Source organism: Tachypleus tridentatus, chromosome 9, assembly GCF_004210375.1.
Source record: "Tachypleus tridentatus isolate NWPU-2018 chromosome 9, ASM421037v1, whole genome shotgun sequence".
NCBI classification, from domain to species: Eukaryota; Metazoa; Arthropoda; class Merostomata; order Xiphosura; family Limulidae; genus Tachypleus; species Tachypleus tridentatus.
Genome location: NC_134833.1, coordinates 98,201,405 through 98,216,760, shown reverse-complemented (window position 1 = coordinate 98,216,760; position 15,356 = coordinate 98,201,405). Strand labels below are relative to the sequence as shown.

The following is a 15,356-nucleotide window of genomic DNA, read 5'->3' as shown; positions in this document are numbered from 1 at the left end:
TTATTTTATAATAAGTACAAAAATGTACTAAATAAATAAAAAGGGAAATTTTACTAAAAATTACTAGTTATTTTTAGTTAAAAATAAGGTCATTTAAGAACTTGGCACTACTTTTTGCACATGTACACCTAACGCCTCATACAAAACATGACAGTCACAGTAAACTTAGTATACTGATACGGTTCAATATCATGTTAATTAGTGCTAACTTCAAGAGGTAAGTTTTGTCTTACTTACCTCCAAATGATAGTATCTTATTTCCTTATTTTTTATGTTTATCTTTTTATGTTCATCTTTTTCTTATTCTTATTTTAACTTGGGAGAGCATTCACCTTTCCACAACTGTCTGCAGGCAGTGAAGGGTGATACAGATGTGAGATGTTGTGGGATTGAGCACCCACATCTTGCTCTCCTAATTTCTAATCTTTTTATGTGAGACTAGTGAATTGGAGGTTAAGACTGATAGACAGTGTATCCCCACAGCAATGTGGGTCCCATTTCTTTAGTCACCTCCAAAACCTAGGATACAGTTTATAATCCCACACTGTAGCTTGTACCCAAAAATCTTTTTTAAAAAATGCAGCATACTTTGTTTAATTTTAATGCATTTTGTTTTGGCTTAAAAAATTATGGTTATAATTAATCACAGGTTGGGATTTGCTGTTTCTAACACAGTTCTTCCTCATGATTTTGTTTACTTATTTAATTTCATTTAAATGTATTTATTTAATTTCACTAAAATATATGTATACACACATATATGTAATTATACATCACATCTATATTAATGTTATTTAAAAAAAAATTCTTCACTGTTTCAAAAATGACATTAAAACATAGACATATATCACATTTTGGAATATTAAGAACAGCATCAGTACACAGATTTGTGGACCTGAAAGGGCTTATGTAATTTTTACACAAAACCAGTGAACTACTAAACTACACCAATAAAAAATAATTATTTTGTAATACTTCAAAAACTACATAACATAAAAGAGGTGGTAAAGTACAAGAAGAAATTAAAACTTTACCAACCTGAGAAGTATTGAGTATCCCACGAAATGCCCTGAGTATCAAATCTCCTTCATTATTTCCACTCTTTGCATTTGCAAAAACAATCAATGGACACCATGGTCTAAAATTGGGAAGCCTGACTTCACTAACAACAAGATGTCGTCTCCCCTTCCAACCAACCAGTTTCAACCGCACACAGTATGGAGGAACAATGAAAGATTTGAATCTGCCAAAGTCACATATTTTTGCCATCATTGGTTGACAACATGTGTGAACTGTTCGTTGACACCAACAACAACGAAAGTCAGTTAGAGCCTGAAATCCACACTCACCCTCACAAACATCACAGATGCTCCCAAGTGGTAAGTTTCCTAGAAAAAAATACAATTATAATTTTAAAAATACCACACTATTTACATTCATAAATTAGATACACAGGCAGAAATCTCATAAAATCTATTTTGATTTTAGAAACCTTTTCCCATATCTTAAAGTAAATTTACAGTATTACTAAAATCTTTATGGTGAATACAATGTATTCAAAGTTCATTACATGTGGTTGGGCTCTTAGTTTTTTTTGTAGTGACTTCAACATGATTACCTTTCCAAGTAGAGTTGAAATATTTAAATATTAAATAAGAGTAAAGAATGTTATATCTAACACTTCTATCCTGAAATGTATGGTTTTTCTAAGTTAATATCATAACTGTGATTTTACAAATATTTTATATTTTGTCCTGAAATATTTCAATGTCAAATATCTTTCAACAATATTCCTATTTAAATCAGCAAGCCTGCTGCTAATCATTCTCAAGAATGATGCTTAGATTTATCTCCTCACTGATAAATGCTAAGATAGACAATCTGTGTCTTTATAATGATTGTTAGTTTGGGTGGAAAATCAATTATCACAAACCATATTTGTTTATATGTAACTGGGTATCTATCTCAGGGTTATCCTTATTCAGGGTATAATTTGTTTGATGTTAAATTCCAGTTTAGTTTTTAAAATGGTAAAACTAAACTTGGTAAGGCTCATCCCATAGTTTTGTTTTATATCATTGTATTTTAAAACCAATTATGTTATTTTTATTTTAAGTTTAATTGTCTTTTAAGTTTAAAGTTATTTTTAAATTGCTTCTATAATTTAATTTTCTTCAATGTTTTTCTTTGGAAAAATTTTATTTTTGCAGTTTTCTTTTGACTTAATATCTTAATATCAATAAAAGCTTTTTTTTAATATAATTTATTGTGAAAGCATATCTCTCTCTTTCTTTAAATCAAAAGTCAGTTTCATTTATTAATTGCTTTGAAAGAACCTACAAAAACCTAGTATAAGCATTAAGTTAGATAAATTGTAGTAAGAACAGATGTTTTTGTTATTTGGCATTTTATGGTGCAAAGCACCTAAGCTATCTGTGCCAACCATCTGTTAAAAAAATAAAATAATGGTGAAAATATTATAAAGGGTAAAGGGAAATTAAGTTAAAAAAAACAGTTGCCCAACATCTAATAAAAACTAAACAGAATTAAAAAGGTCAATGGTCCTTAAAAAACTAAAAACATTTGTAAAGTGGGCACTGTCACCATCACCAATAATACTGTCCAACATCAGGGGTAAATCTATGATAAAAACATGTCTAAAATGGTGCTGTCACTCAGAGTTGGATTGACAGTAAAATGTGGACTACTGTTACTCGAGTGTCACACAGACCAAATATTTGTGCATCAGTCTCAGGAAAAAGAAAATGATGAGTTAATAAACTGTGACCAATGTTAGGACAACTTTCTCTTTCTGATTCTTACAGAAACAAGATGGCCAAAGCCCACTCCAAGTCGACTGCCAAATAATGCAGAGCCAAGCCTTGAATACAAGACCATAGTTCATGTATGGAATAGGCATGGTAATGATAGCAGACAGACTTAGCTGCATTGCCAGTGAGCTTATTCCTGTGAATGTCAATGTAGCCTGGCATCCAGAAAAACTGGATTGATGTAGATGATAAAGAGAAATGGGCCAGTCTATTTTGAATATCAACAAGAATAGGATGAGAACTAACATGAAGCTATTCCAGAGTCAGTAGAGAGCTAAGCAAGTCAGTAGAAATAGTACAGTTTGTGTACTGCATAGCTTCTACATGATCCAGGGCAAGAGAAATGGTGTACAATCTGGCATTGAATACAGAAACTGTAGAGGGGATCCTGTGTACAACCACCAAATTACAACAAACCATGGCAGTGTCCAGAGAGTTACCTGATTTTGAACCATCTGTATAATTGGGAATGGAAGGATGGTTAGAAAGATGTTTGGTAAACAGAAGATGGTATTCCTAATCAAGAGTGTTTGCCTTCTTCACATGAAGGTCACACTTTGGGATGTTAGTAAGCTATGGTGGGATGGGCTGACCAATGAAGACAGCAACATCATACAAGGACAGATCCAATTCAGCCAACTGCACCTGGATATGAAGGCCAAAAAAAACAATGGCAAACTGTTTATTCCAAAAAAGCATGGCCCACTGAAAAAGAGAAAGGAACACACAACTCCATGTGGGGTGCTGTGGTAAGGAGTGTAGTTTTGAAGCATACAGTAAAAATAATTGCAAATGGCAAAGGTGTAAATGGCAGAAGCATATTGCCCACTGACCTTCCAAAACTTGTTCCACATAACTTTGGAACTGGTGATAGAAGAGATGCTAGTTGTGTAGTTAATCCAAAATTTCTTCTGGCTTTGATGTCTAATATGCTAACCATGTGCACAGGCCTGTTGAAAAACAATGTAGTTTAAAAGTGTGGGATATCTAAGGAAAGTATCCCAGACCCATTTTTGAGCCTTCTGTGCCATGTGGCAGACAGGGTTTTACTGAAGACAAGAATACTGTTGAGGTTTTAGAAATACACTGACCAGCTGCCCTGTGGGTTACTGTCATCACTTTAGACAGAGAGATCAATAACAGTAAAAGACTGTCTAGATGCATGAAAATAAGTATAAAAACCAGTTATGAAAATAGAAAAGTTGTGATAAGAGAGCATGTACTATATGAAATAACCACTTCCATTAATGCCAGTACCACCCCAGAGGGGATTATGTCCATTAAAATCCCCCAGGATTAAAAAGGAAGAAGGTAACTGTTTAATGAGGGCATCAAGGTCTGACTGATCACAGGTCTCTCCATGAGACAGGTAGAGAGAATAAGTAGTGATGGGAAAACCCAAGGAAACACAGATGGCTATGGCCTCCAAGGATGTATATCAAGTGGAAAAGACAGGGTGAGCACATGCTGACTGACCACCAGTACCTCCTCTCCATGTACTTGTCCATTACACCTCTCATTTCTGTATGAAGAAAACTACCAAAAGGTGATATGCATCAGTAGGTTTCAGAAATATTTTCTGTAAGGACACACAGGATGATAAGAATCAATCAAATCCTCAATGTCATCTATATTTAAACAAAAGCTCAGACAGTTCCACTGTATCAAAGTGACCATTTTTATTTATGAGAAGTGAATGGGGCAGGGAGCCTTTCTGTTTTTGACCATGTTTGTTTTTTTATTGGACAAAGGTCTATTAACCTACATGGATCCTGCCCTGGGTCGAGTTGACAGGTTTCTGTCTGTGAACAAAGATTCTAATGACTGAGGGCATGAATGAATAATCATTTTGCATCTCAAGACTGGAGAAGAAGATGGGCCCGAGGAAACACCCAAAGCCAAAGGAAGTGGATCCAGGTAGCTACAGGAAGGAGTGATAAGGACAGAGATAGCAGTAGACATAGACTTGTCATTCTTTTTACCACAGAGGACAAAAGGCTCTTCTGATGTTTTGTAAATGACCCTGTTGGAGGCAGGGAGAAATCTTTCTACACTCCCACTGTGGCAATGAGACAGAATGCTTCAGCATATGTCCAAGATGGATTAGGGAAAAAAACCTTCAAGCTTGTGGGTAAGAGATATTGTTCACAGTCTTTAAGCATTGCACCTACTCCACTCACTTAGGCACGAATAATAGGGGTGTGAACCACTACAGTCAACACAGGGTGGATCCATTTTACACTCATAGGTGTCATGGTCTTTGCCACCATCACAAGAACATGTTAAAGAACCACAACATGATGTATTTAAGTGACTGAGCCACTGACTTCAAACACATCCAAGAGGGTTGGGAATGTATGGCCATATCTTACAGTTCAGATAACCTACCTTAACTGTGGTAGGTGGATGCAGTGATGCAAATATCAAAATAAGAACATTAGTTGGCATTATAATTTCATCTTCATAAGTGAAAATGTAACAATAACTCCTCTTGAGGAATTCAGAGTAGCATGGGGACCACTCTTTACAGGCATATTCCCAGTGCTCTATGAATTCAGAAGGAGTTTGGTGTGTTGTGGTAAAGATGTTTCCACCAAGATGTCTTCTGAGTACAACTTCCTTTCTGACTTAGGGAAGCCAGAAAGGAAGTTGTAATCCCTTTTGAATGAAAAAAGGAGACATCTGCCCTAACGATTTCTCAGAGAATGATTGAAGAATGAGAAATCAAAGTGTTGAGTCTGATTTTGATCTTGACTGTATAACAGAGTCGTCCATACATGGTTGTTTTCTGATCTTTTTTTTTTTTTTAACACAAATGGGGATAGCCATAATAAAATAAGAATATTTCAGTGCTCACTATCTTCACCCACCATGGAGCCCTACAAGGTGACAAGGGAAAATACTGCAATGCCAGGGTTTCATGAGCACTATACCCAAACATCAGCATCAAACACAGTGCCCACAACACCTGTTGAGAACATCCAACACTGGTACTTGGTTAACTCAAGTGGAACAGCCCACTGACCATGGGAGGGGTGTACCCTATGGCAGCCTGTCTGCAGAAATTCAAGGTCAAAGTTGTGTGTTGGGGTTTGATCCCTCAACCCCACCAGGATTCTCTCCTCTCCTTCCTGAATAGCTATGCACAGCAAACACATGGGTGGATGTTCAGATCCCAGAGGAGGTAAAGTGAAATTACAGAACCTTCTCTGAGAGGTCCCCTCACCACATACAGGAATCCAACTTGAGGGATAGTAGTAAAGGAAATAAGTACTGTATAATATGACTTTTGATTAAATATATAAACTAGTTAACATTTTCTTTACCTGAAAATGTATTTCAGATAGTTACCTCTCTGTGCAATAAAGAGCTATTACCATGAAAATTTGTATGTATGGCATGCTTTGAATCAAACTCCTATATGTACTAATGTGAACTGTGCTACTCAATATAAGAGTGAAATGTTTTTCATAAGCAGCAATCCCCTTGAGCACTATTTGAACAAAGGCTTATTTCTGATGAGGTAAAATAAATACATCAAAAGTGGAAAGGTAGGGTAGGAGGTTGTGCAGAGATGAGTAACTATTTGAAATATGTTTTGAAGTATGAAAAATGCTAACTTTAAAAATGTTCATAAAGCATTTTACACAACAAAGAGCTAGAATTCCAAGTTGATAAGACTGTGGAGGGACCAGTGCAGATAATGAAATTACAAAAATGAGATCCTATCTAAATACTGTCAAAGGAAAAACACATGGAATGTGTCACCAAATGACCAAATAATTAGCACCATGGACTAACATTACGAATGTAGTACCTCATTCTTATATTTCTGGAAAATATAATTTCCAGAAACTGTAACTTTTCTCTTTTCATTTTTTGACAACATTAATTGACAAAGAATCCCAATACAGATAAACTTTATGAGCTTACATTAGATATTCTTGAAGCAAGCCTTAGATGTATTTTAGAAAACAGTTAAATCTGTTACAAAATTGATTTTTCAAAGTCAAGTTATTAGTATGAATGTAGCAGTAATTTCTGTGGTTGGGCTGTGACGTATTTCAAATAGTTAACTCTCTGTGCAACAAAGAGTTATTACCTCTTTCATACAATCTTTGTATAAAAGAAACCTTTTGAGTATCCAAATCATGCTATTTATTTTGTTTAATAAATACAAAATATATAAAAATTGGTGGAAAACAGAGATAAAAACCAGACTATTTGTGTTTGGGGATAGCAATTGGGAACCACTCAATAGGAGATCATGACAATCTCAATCAGGGATCATTCTTCACTCAGAGTAGAGTAAAAGATATTATCAAAAGAACTTTTTCCTTAGGTGGGTGGGATGCAACTGTTTAACTGGTCATTACCTGGAGACAGTCAGCTAAGCACAAGTATACGAATAGGGCAATAAACTAGGTCATTCCAGATTGGAGAAACATTCAAATGACATACTAATCAGAAAAATCACAAGCATGGAGAAAATATCCCAGATCTGCATCCTGAGGTGAATAAAAATACCATCCAGCTCATCTAACCATTGAGAATGGCTTGGTTCATAATATAATGGAGAGATCTGTACTATACTTCTAGGTAAAATTCCAGACATACTTCCCATTAATGGGTGCATCCATTCAGTTTCATTCCAATAGGAGCATACCAACCAAATGTGTTTTAGAAGTGTGGTTTGGAAGATATATATGTATATATAAACACACATCACTTAAGCAGTCATGCAGAAAAACCTATCTAAATAGCAGACATAGAACAGTGGTAGAGGGGTATAATACTTTCTGTATTCTCCTGCTTCACCATCTCTAGTTTATATACATTTTTAATAAATGGCAATGAGGGAACTGCCAGATAAGTTGTATAACATCTGTTCAAAGATGAAGGAGATAAATGTCTAGAAGAAGAAAAATTCCACTTCGAGATATTATATTGTAAACTACCTTGTAAAAAGGCAATACGACTGCAATAACAACAAATATTTTATACATATAAAAAAAGATTATCTGAATCAGAAAGGAAGAAGAACATGAGAAACTGAATGAAGGAAACATGCAATCACATTCATGAGCAGAGGTAAATAGTGCAAAAAAGCTTCTAAGGCAAAAACAACTCCCATTAGAAAGAAAAAAATATGTCTAAAGCATGTAAATATATATATGAGACTGAACCACTCCATACACAAAATGCTTCACCTGAGCTTTAGAGATGAATATAGTGAATTTTAAGTATTAAGGGAAGTTGTAAAGGCAGTAGTGATAAGACTTCCATAGTGCAAAAGACTTGATCTAGAAGAGATAATTGATCCACAACCAAGATCTATGAAAACAGACTTATAACCAAACATGAAGGTTGAGAGCTTAAATGAGAAATTTGAAGTAAAGAAAATAGAAGTTCTGAATATGAGTATCTCCCTGACAATGGATAGAAAATATGACAAAGGAGATGTTTGAATTGACAAAGATAAGAAAATCAGAGAAATGAGACAGTAATGATGACAAGAACACAGATAAAAAAAAAAAGCTTCTCTGGATATAAGGCTACAGAAATGGAGCAGGTGTTTTGAACTGCATCCATTTCAATAGAAGCATTGGTTGACACATTTTGTTTATTGGTTCAGTTAACATGAAGAACAAAGCTACATAATATACAACATGTGCTGCACTCATCATTAGTATGAAAATCAGCATATTTTGAGCATTGTAAGTTCCCAGACTTACCATTGAGCCTTAGGGGTTTTGTACAGATTCCAGTCCATGTAAGAGAAGGAGAGGAATGTTCAGAGGATCTTTGGATACACTTTCTTTAATTGGCAAGGATCAACTGAGTGGGACATGTATGAGTGCATCCAAGAGCAACAATAAACTGAAAAGAATCCTCAAAAGACAAAATTCCCCTCACACAGAAAATTAAAGATGCATGACGGTAGCTTTGATATCAGAAGCTCCATGTCTCAAAGACATAAAAGAGTTGGCTGAACCTGCTCTATAAACATGTCTGGAAAAAACACAAGTAAATGAGATACAGAGGGGAGGTAAACTTGAAGAGCTGAACCAAACATCCCAAATGACATGACTTCTGGAGGAGAAAGGAGTTTTAAACAGTAAAAGCTGCAGTGGATGGAGCAAGCAGAGATAAAATATTCATAGAATAATAAAACAATAGGTCTCAGGAATGTAATCTCTAAGCAAAAGCCTACCCTATATAATGGAAAACATTTGTAAGGGCTGTGAATCAAACATTTGATCATTGTTTATGAGCTTATGAAATGAAGAGAGGTGGACTAATTGAGATGAGGAGAAGAAAGCATCTGGAATCCTCAATCTAGATCTTTTTAATCTAGAAGAGTACTCACCACAGAAAGAAAAAAACTGTACATCTTGTACCACTGTCTGTATGGGAATGAAAAATGATAGGAGTGAAATCCAAGGGTGGGGTCAATTAACCATTACAGTGATCTCATCAGATGAGATGGAGAATAGAAAGACAGGGAAAAACACCCTAAGAAAGCACCTGAGTAAATTACAGTAAGTAGCATGGGAGATTCTACAGGTGTACAAAGAAGGAGATGTGAGTTCCCACCACAGTAGAGCCAAGGGATGAATCCAGAAACAATTTACGACCCACAATAGTTAGTACTCATAGATGGAGGATGTTGGATAATAGTAGGAGAGGAGGGGAACAAGTGAAGCTGTGCAAATGATAAGAAACCTGGTGGGGCTCTCTGATCAAAAACAGCAAGGAACCAAACTGAGTAGAGAAAGTTGCTAACAGTTACACCTGCTCAAATTTCCTAAATATAAGAAACACATCTAAAATACTCATTACCACAAAAAGGTGCAACACAGATTCCAGAGAAAAGATTGTGGGAGGCAGATGTCAGAGAGCAAGGCAATTCAAAGAAGTATATTCCAGAAACAAAACTACACACTTGATTAAAAGAAAAAAATGAAAGTGAAGATCAAAGTTCTGACTGAAATGTTTAAATTTGGTATCTTTCTTCCCCATAACCAAGAAAATTAAGAAAAGAAAAAATATATTATGAATAGTAGCAAAAGCTTAAAATAATAAATGCAAAAATGCCATTAATTCCCAAAAAAAAACATGCCTGAACAAAGCAGTATTGAGGAAAGAAAGAGCCTTTGTTCAAATGGAGATTATTGGACATGGAGAATGATGATGATTACTTCACAGACTGGCACAATAATGCTTGTACATATTAAAGTGAAATCTTTGTCAAAAGCTTGTGACATATGCAATGGTCTTCATGGTAGTGGTGGGAAGTAATAGCTCTTTGATGTGCAGACAGGTGAGAGAAAATTTCTGGAACTTAAATTTTACATTCCATTCCCTTTTAAGGCACATGTAAAATTCCAATGAACACTAGTTTTACAATCAGACTACATGCAACAAGGTTTATATGAGTTGATATCACTTAAATTGCTAAACTCACTTCATTATGGTATTAATTTGCTATTTACAAAGAACTAACACAATTCCTCAAATTATTTAATTTTCAGACAACAACATACTTTTGGCTCTTTAACTTAGCTGTTACAGACTCTGGCTAAAAAACAAAGTTTCTGTTTAGAAACAGAAATGGGAGTAAATAGTGGTGATTCTGTAATAAATATAAGACTTGGGTAATCTGCAGTTTTCAAAAGACTCAGAACAAATTAATGAAATTTATTTCATCACTGGAGAAAAAGTAAGAGTTTTGTTTGGGAACATTACATAATTATGTAAGAAAAATGTGTAATGATAAAATTACAGAAATAGGAAAGAAAAATGAAAAACTTGAAGTTAAGATTGCTTATCAAGCAGAAAGATTTTGGGTTCAATTATATGTATAGAAAAAGCAGGCCAACAATTAAAGAAGCAGGTGTGTATCAAATGCAGGTAACAAATCTGAGCCTCTATTGATAAAGGGGAGAAAACAAAAAAGATAATCTTTGTAGAAAAGAAATCTCTAAATGATTATTTTAAAAGGTTTCATTATAATGGAATGCAAAATGTTTACCAAATGTTAATTTCAGGTTGTTGTATAGAGAAAGGGTAGTTTAGTGGCAGAAACTAAGGAAGATTTTTTGTACTCATTTGGGTTAACATTTTTAGGAACATAGAACTGATTAGTATAAAGTAAAAATAGTTACTTAGAAGTTCATTTTATGTTAGGTGCTGACAAAGAATACTAAGCAGGATGTAAGGATTAAATAAGAAGTCAGTGGGCATATGTCTGAATCAACAGTGAACTTCTTAGATCAGTGAGGAATGTTTAAAGATAAATGTAATATGATTACATACGACAATTTCACTTGGGCAGAATGGTAATACTTTTCAGAGAGGTTTTAAATGACGTAGTTACAGGTTGTCAAACTGAATTTACATCTCAATGAGAAAAATTATATGGCCTTAAGGAACAACATCATAAATTCAGGATAATATGAGGTGAATATCTTGTTTGCTAATAACAACAGAGATCAAAATAAACTTAGTTTATTTTATACTAATAATAATAGTCTTTGGAAAATCTTGCTATAATTAAAAGTTTAGTGACAATTAGTATGTTAAGCAGTGTTCTCTCTAAGCTATGCAACTAAACAACAACCAATCAAGTCCCATGCACTTCACTGTTCCAGCCTCATACATCCTCAATAATGGTGAGGAGTCTGAACATAATGATGGCTGTAATGACCCAAATAACCAACTGGTAGCATTACAAAGCTGCTTAGAGATTCAATAGGATCAACAGGTAAAAAACAGCTCCTCCCCTCTCTGTTAATGAATAAGGGAAGTAGTAATTTTTTTAAGAGCTGAAAGTGTTAAAATAAAATGGGTAAATCTGGGTTAATGTGCCTAAGGTCAATTAGAGAGGGGAAAATTAGGGCCATTTGACCCAAGCCTCAAACTCAAAGGGGTCTTAAAGTTTAGATACTTGTTACTTTTTTGCATTTAAGTGTCATGGCTTGTTTTTATGCACAAACAAGGATAGAAAAATCCATTTATTAGATGTTATTAAACAAAAGTTAAACAAACAATATTCAACTTGTGTGTCACTTTTTGTTTTGGCTAATGACTTTTATATTTTGTTTTCATGTGCCATAATTTTTTTTTATCATAGTCACTTGCCTGGGCCACTCTAAACCTCTGAAATAGTCTGAACCCACCCTTATCACAAGATTCTGAACAACTTATGAAAGGTTCTACAAATCATACTATACATTTTTTTTTTTTTCTCAGATTATGAAAGGTTTGCATATTTATGTTAGCAGCAGAAAGAAAGCCAAGGAAAATTTTGATTCTTCATGAGTTTCACTGAAAGGCATATGGCAAGAAATACTATAAGTCATGATGTTATCATTTTTCTGTTTTTATTGAAAAAAGATAGAGAGTTATTAAAGAGTATCATTTCAGATCTTACAAAAGCTGACTTGGAAAAACTTCAATATATCATGGAGGAGAGATTGGCTAGCTAAACCATATAAAAAGAAAGATTATTAAGCTGCTTAGGAGTTTATATAGGCTTGATCAAGCAAGATGAAAATGATTTTGTTCCAACTGTACATTTGCATTCTCACCAAATTTCTTCTTCTAATGATATTAAAAATCTCTTGTTTATAAGAAAATAAGAATAATTAGAAGTTAAAGGTTATGGAAATAAACTGAAATCAAGAAAGCTATCATTACAGCACAGAGGGTTTTAAGATGAACTTGTGTACATTTAAAATATTAATATCTACTAGCAAACAAAATTTATAATACACAATTAAAATATTTATTTAAACTGATCAATGGTTGTAAAAATCAATCTACCCATTTCAACATGTATTTCAAGCTTATGCTAGCAACAGAAAGAAAGTGAAGGATAATATGGATTCTTTAACAGATTTATTGAGAATGAAAGAAACATGGCGAATGTCCTTAATAACTGTTTTATTACTGCTTTTATTGTTGACAAGTAAGAAAAAATTCTCAAGAAGACAAATTCCTTTAAAGGGTGAGGAGGATTTTCTCTTAAATTTGTTAATGCTAAAAAGTGACTGTTTTAGAAAAGTTTGAAAGTTTGAGCAACTTTTGGAGAATAAATCTTTTGATCATGAAAAATTTACCTTTAAACCTTAAAAAGACTAATCACCAGATAAATTATTGCTAACTGGAAGAATCCATATATCTAAAGAGAAAGGGAATAAGGAAAATCCAGGAAACTATAGGTTTATTATTTGTGATTTCTATTCTTAGCAGTATAATGGAACCTATTGTAAGAAGCTGTTTAGAAATATGATTGAAACACTAGCCTTCAATTGATGACTTTGATCATGATATGAGAGAAAGTCTGCTGGAGTATAGGTTTATTATTAGTGTGATTTCTATTCTTAGCAGTATAATGGAACCTATTGTAAGAAGCTGTTTAGAAATATGATTGAAAAACTAGCCTTCAATTGATGACTTTGATCATGATATGAGAAAAAGTCTGCTGGAGTATAGGTTTATTATTAGTGTGATTTCTATTCTTAGCAGTATAATGGAACCTATTGTAAGAAGCTGTTTAGAAATATGATTGAAACACTAGCCTTCAATTGATGACTTTGATCATGATATGAGAGAAAGTCTGCTGGAGTATATCTGATAGAGCCTCCAGTGTGAATGAGAACAACCCTGTTTATGCTGCTTATCTTTCACAAAGTTTTTCAAAAGATACCTCACAAAAACTAAAGATGGAGTGGTGGCAAAGTTAAGAAGTGGATAAAACACCCACTTAGTAACAGAAAGCAAAATGCTGTGATAATTGGGTATTTTTCTGGGTCCCTTGTTTGTTCATTATTCATTGACTTTTCTTAATGCTGTATGTTCAGATAAACACTATTTTCAATATTATAAAATCCAGTCATTAAAACTAGATAAACTTCTGTTGTTAAATAATCAAACCATTAGTGAATTTTTCATTGTGATATATTTTAATGTATTTACAAAATGCTAAATATCATAATCAAATTCACTTCTTTTTTAATTTGTTATAAATAAGAGAGAATCAAGGTATTGTATGTCTTTAAAACATATAACCTATATAAAAGCCAGTGCATGTGACAACATACTATATTTCTCAAAATAAGAGGAGTCATAAATGCCAAAATGCATTTATCCAGATAAAATAGCTTGTGAATGAACTTAATTTTAACTGACTCATACAGGATTTACTGATGTTTGGCTGCCTCAACTGCACTTTTCTGCCTCTTTGTTGGTCAAACTTGATTTCACAAAGTTAATTTACTTCAATCAGCTATAAAATGTGAGATTAGGGTATATTATGGTTGTACTTGCCCTACCAACTTTGATGGGCTATACACTAGTATTAATGATAGGTTAGTTGCCTTTAATACAAAAATAACCTATTCAGAGACAGCTTTTCTATTTTGTAAACTTCTATATTTCAGTATTATAGAAACAAATGCCAGTTTCACTTTAGCTGTAAATAACTGTGCTTAATTTAAAAACATATTTAGAAAGAATATAATAATTAGCATACTCACAAAAACTATTGCTCCATTGGATGCCTAATAATTTTGATCACATCTAAACAACTTTGTACCTAAAAAACATGCATAACAGTGACTGTAAGAACTTTACGAAAGTAAAGATAAATTAAAAAAGATGTCAACCACACTATCTTTATACATAAAAGACTAATGTCTGTCTGTCCATAAAACTCATCCCACAGTTTAAGTATGATTTGGATAAAACATTGTAGATTTTTGACATCCTATGAAGAAGTATTTAATAAAGTTTCATTGCAACTGGTTCTCTTATAAAAACAATGTTTCAGTGTATGTGACCACTTTCTTGAAGAAATAAGTCAATATCAGCTTTATATCACACCAAAATGAAAAAAAATGTTATAAAACAGAATTTTGCTGAAATTTATAAAACAATTGGACCATATTTTCTTACATTTTTTTTTCCCTAAATTGCTTTCTTAATGAGAAATAGCACTTCCTTCCTTTTCAATAACATACATTAATTTTTACATATATTAGTCTTCCTACTGAAGAATCATTATGATATTTCAGAAGAAAAGATACTTTTTCTGCTGGAGAACCCAAGTGTATGCTATGAATTGAACTGTTCATTGACTGAAGGAATCACAAGACCAACATATGAAGTCAGTTGCATACCAATTTGTAAAAATTTTGTGGTAGCTCAACCTTTGTAAGTTACATATGCATTTCTTACTTCAGCATGAGTATATAGTGATCAGAAACAATGAGAAATCACAATGCCAAAAACTGTCAAATAGAAAAGTGACTCCTCATAAAGTAAGTCTGAAACTTTGAGAAAGAAAATGAAACATTAATATACAAGTTACAAAAAGAAAAAACAAGAAATATATGAGCTTACTCATCAAGTCATGAGGTAAGATCCAGTGAGAAGCCATAAACACAGAAGAACATCAAACTACTCATCATTATACAATTAGATTTCAGGATCAATTCTGTGACAGAGAAACTTGCCAAG

At 33.5% G+C, this 15,356-nt stretch overlaps 1 protein-coding gene across 4 annotated transcripts in view; it reads right to left on the bottom strand.

The window, feature by feature from the left end:
- The window catches only part of Dgkepsilon (diacylglycerol kinase epsilon), a 76,875-nt gene that overhangs the window by 35,956 nt on the left and 25,563 nt on the right, over nucleotides 1–15,356 (bottom strand). For all 4 annotated transcript variants that reach the window (XM_076455941.1, XM_076455942.1, XM_076455944.1 and 1 more), the window contains one exon: nucleotides 1,039–1,388. In XM_076455941.1, the coding sequence (XP_076312056.1) occupies nucleotides 1,039–1,388 (350 nt within the window). The remainder of the gene's footprint in view (nucleotides 1–1,038; nucleotides 1,389–15,356) is intronic.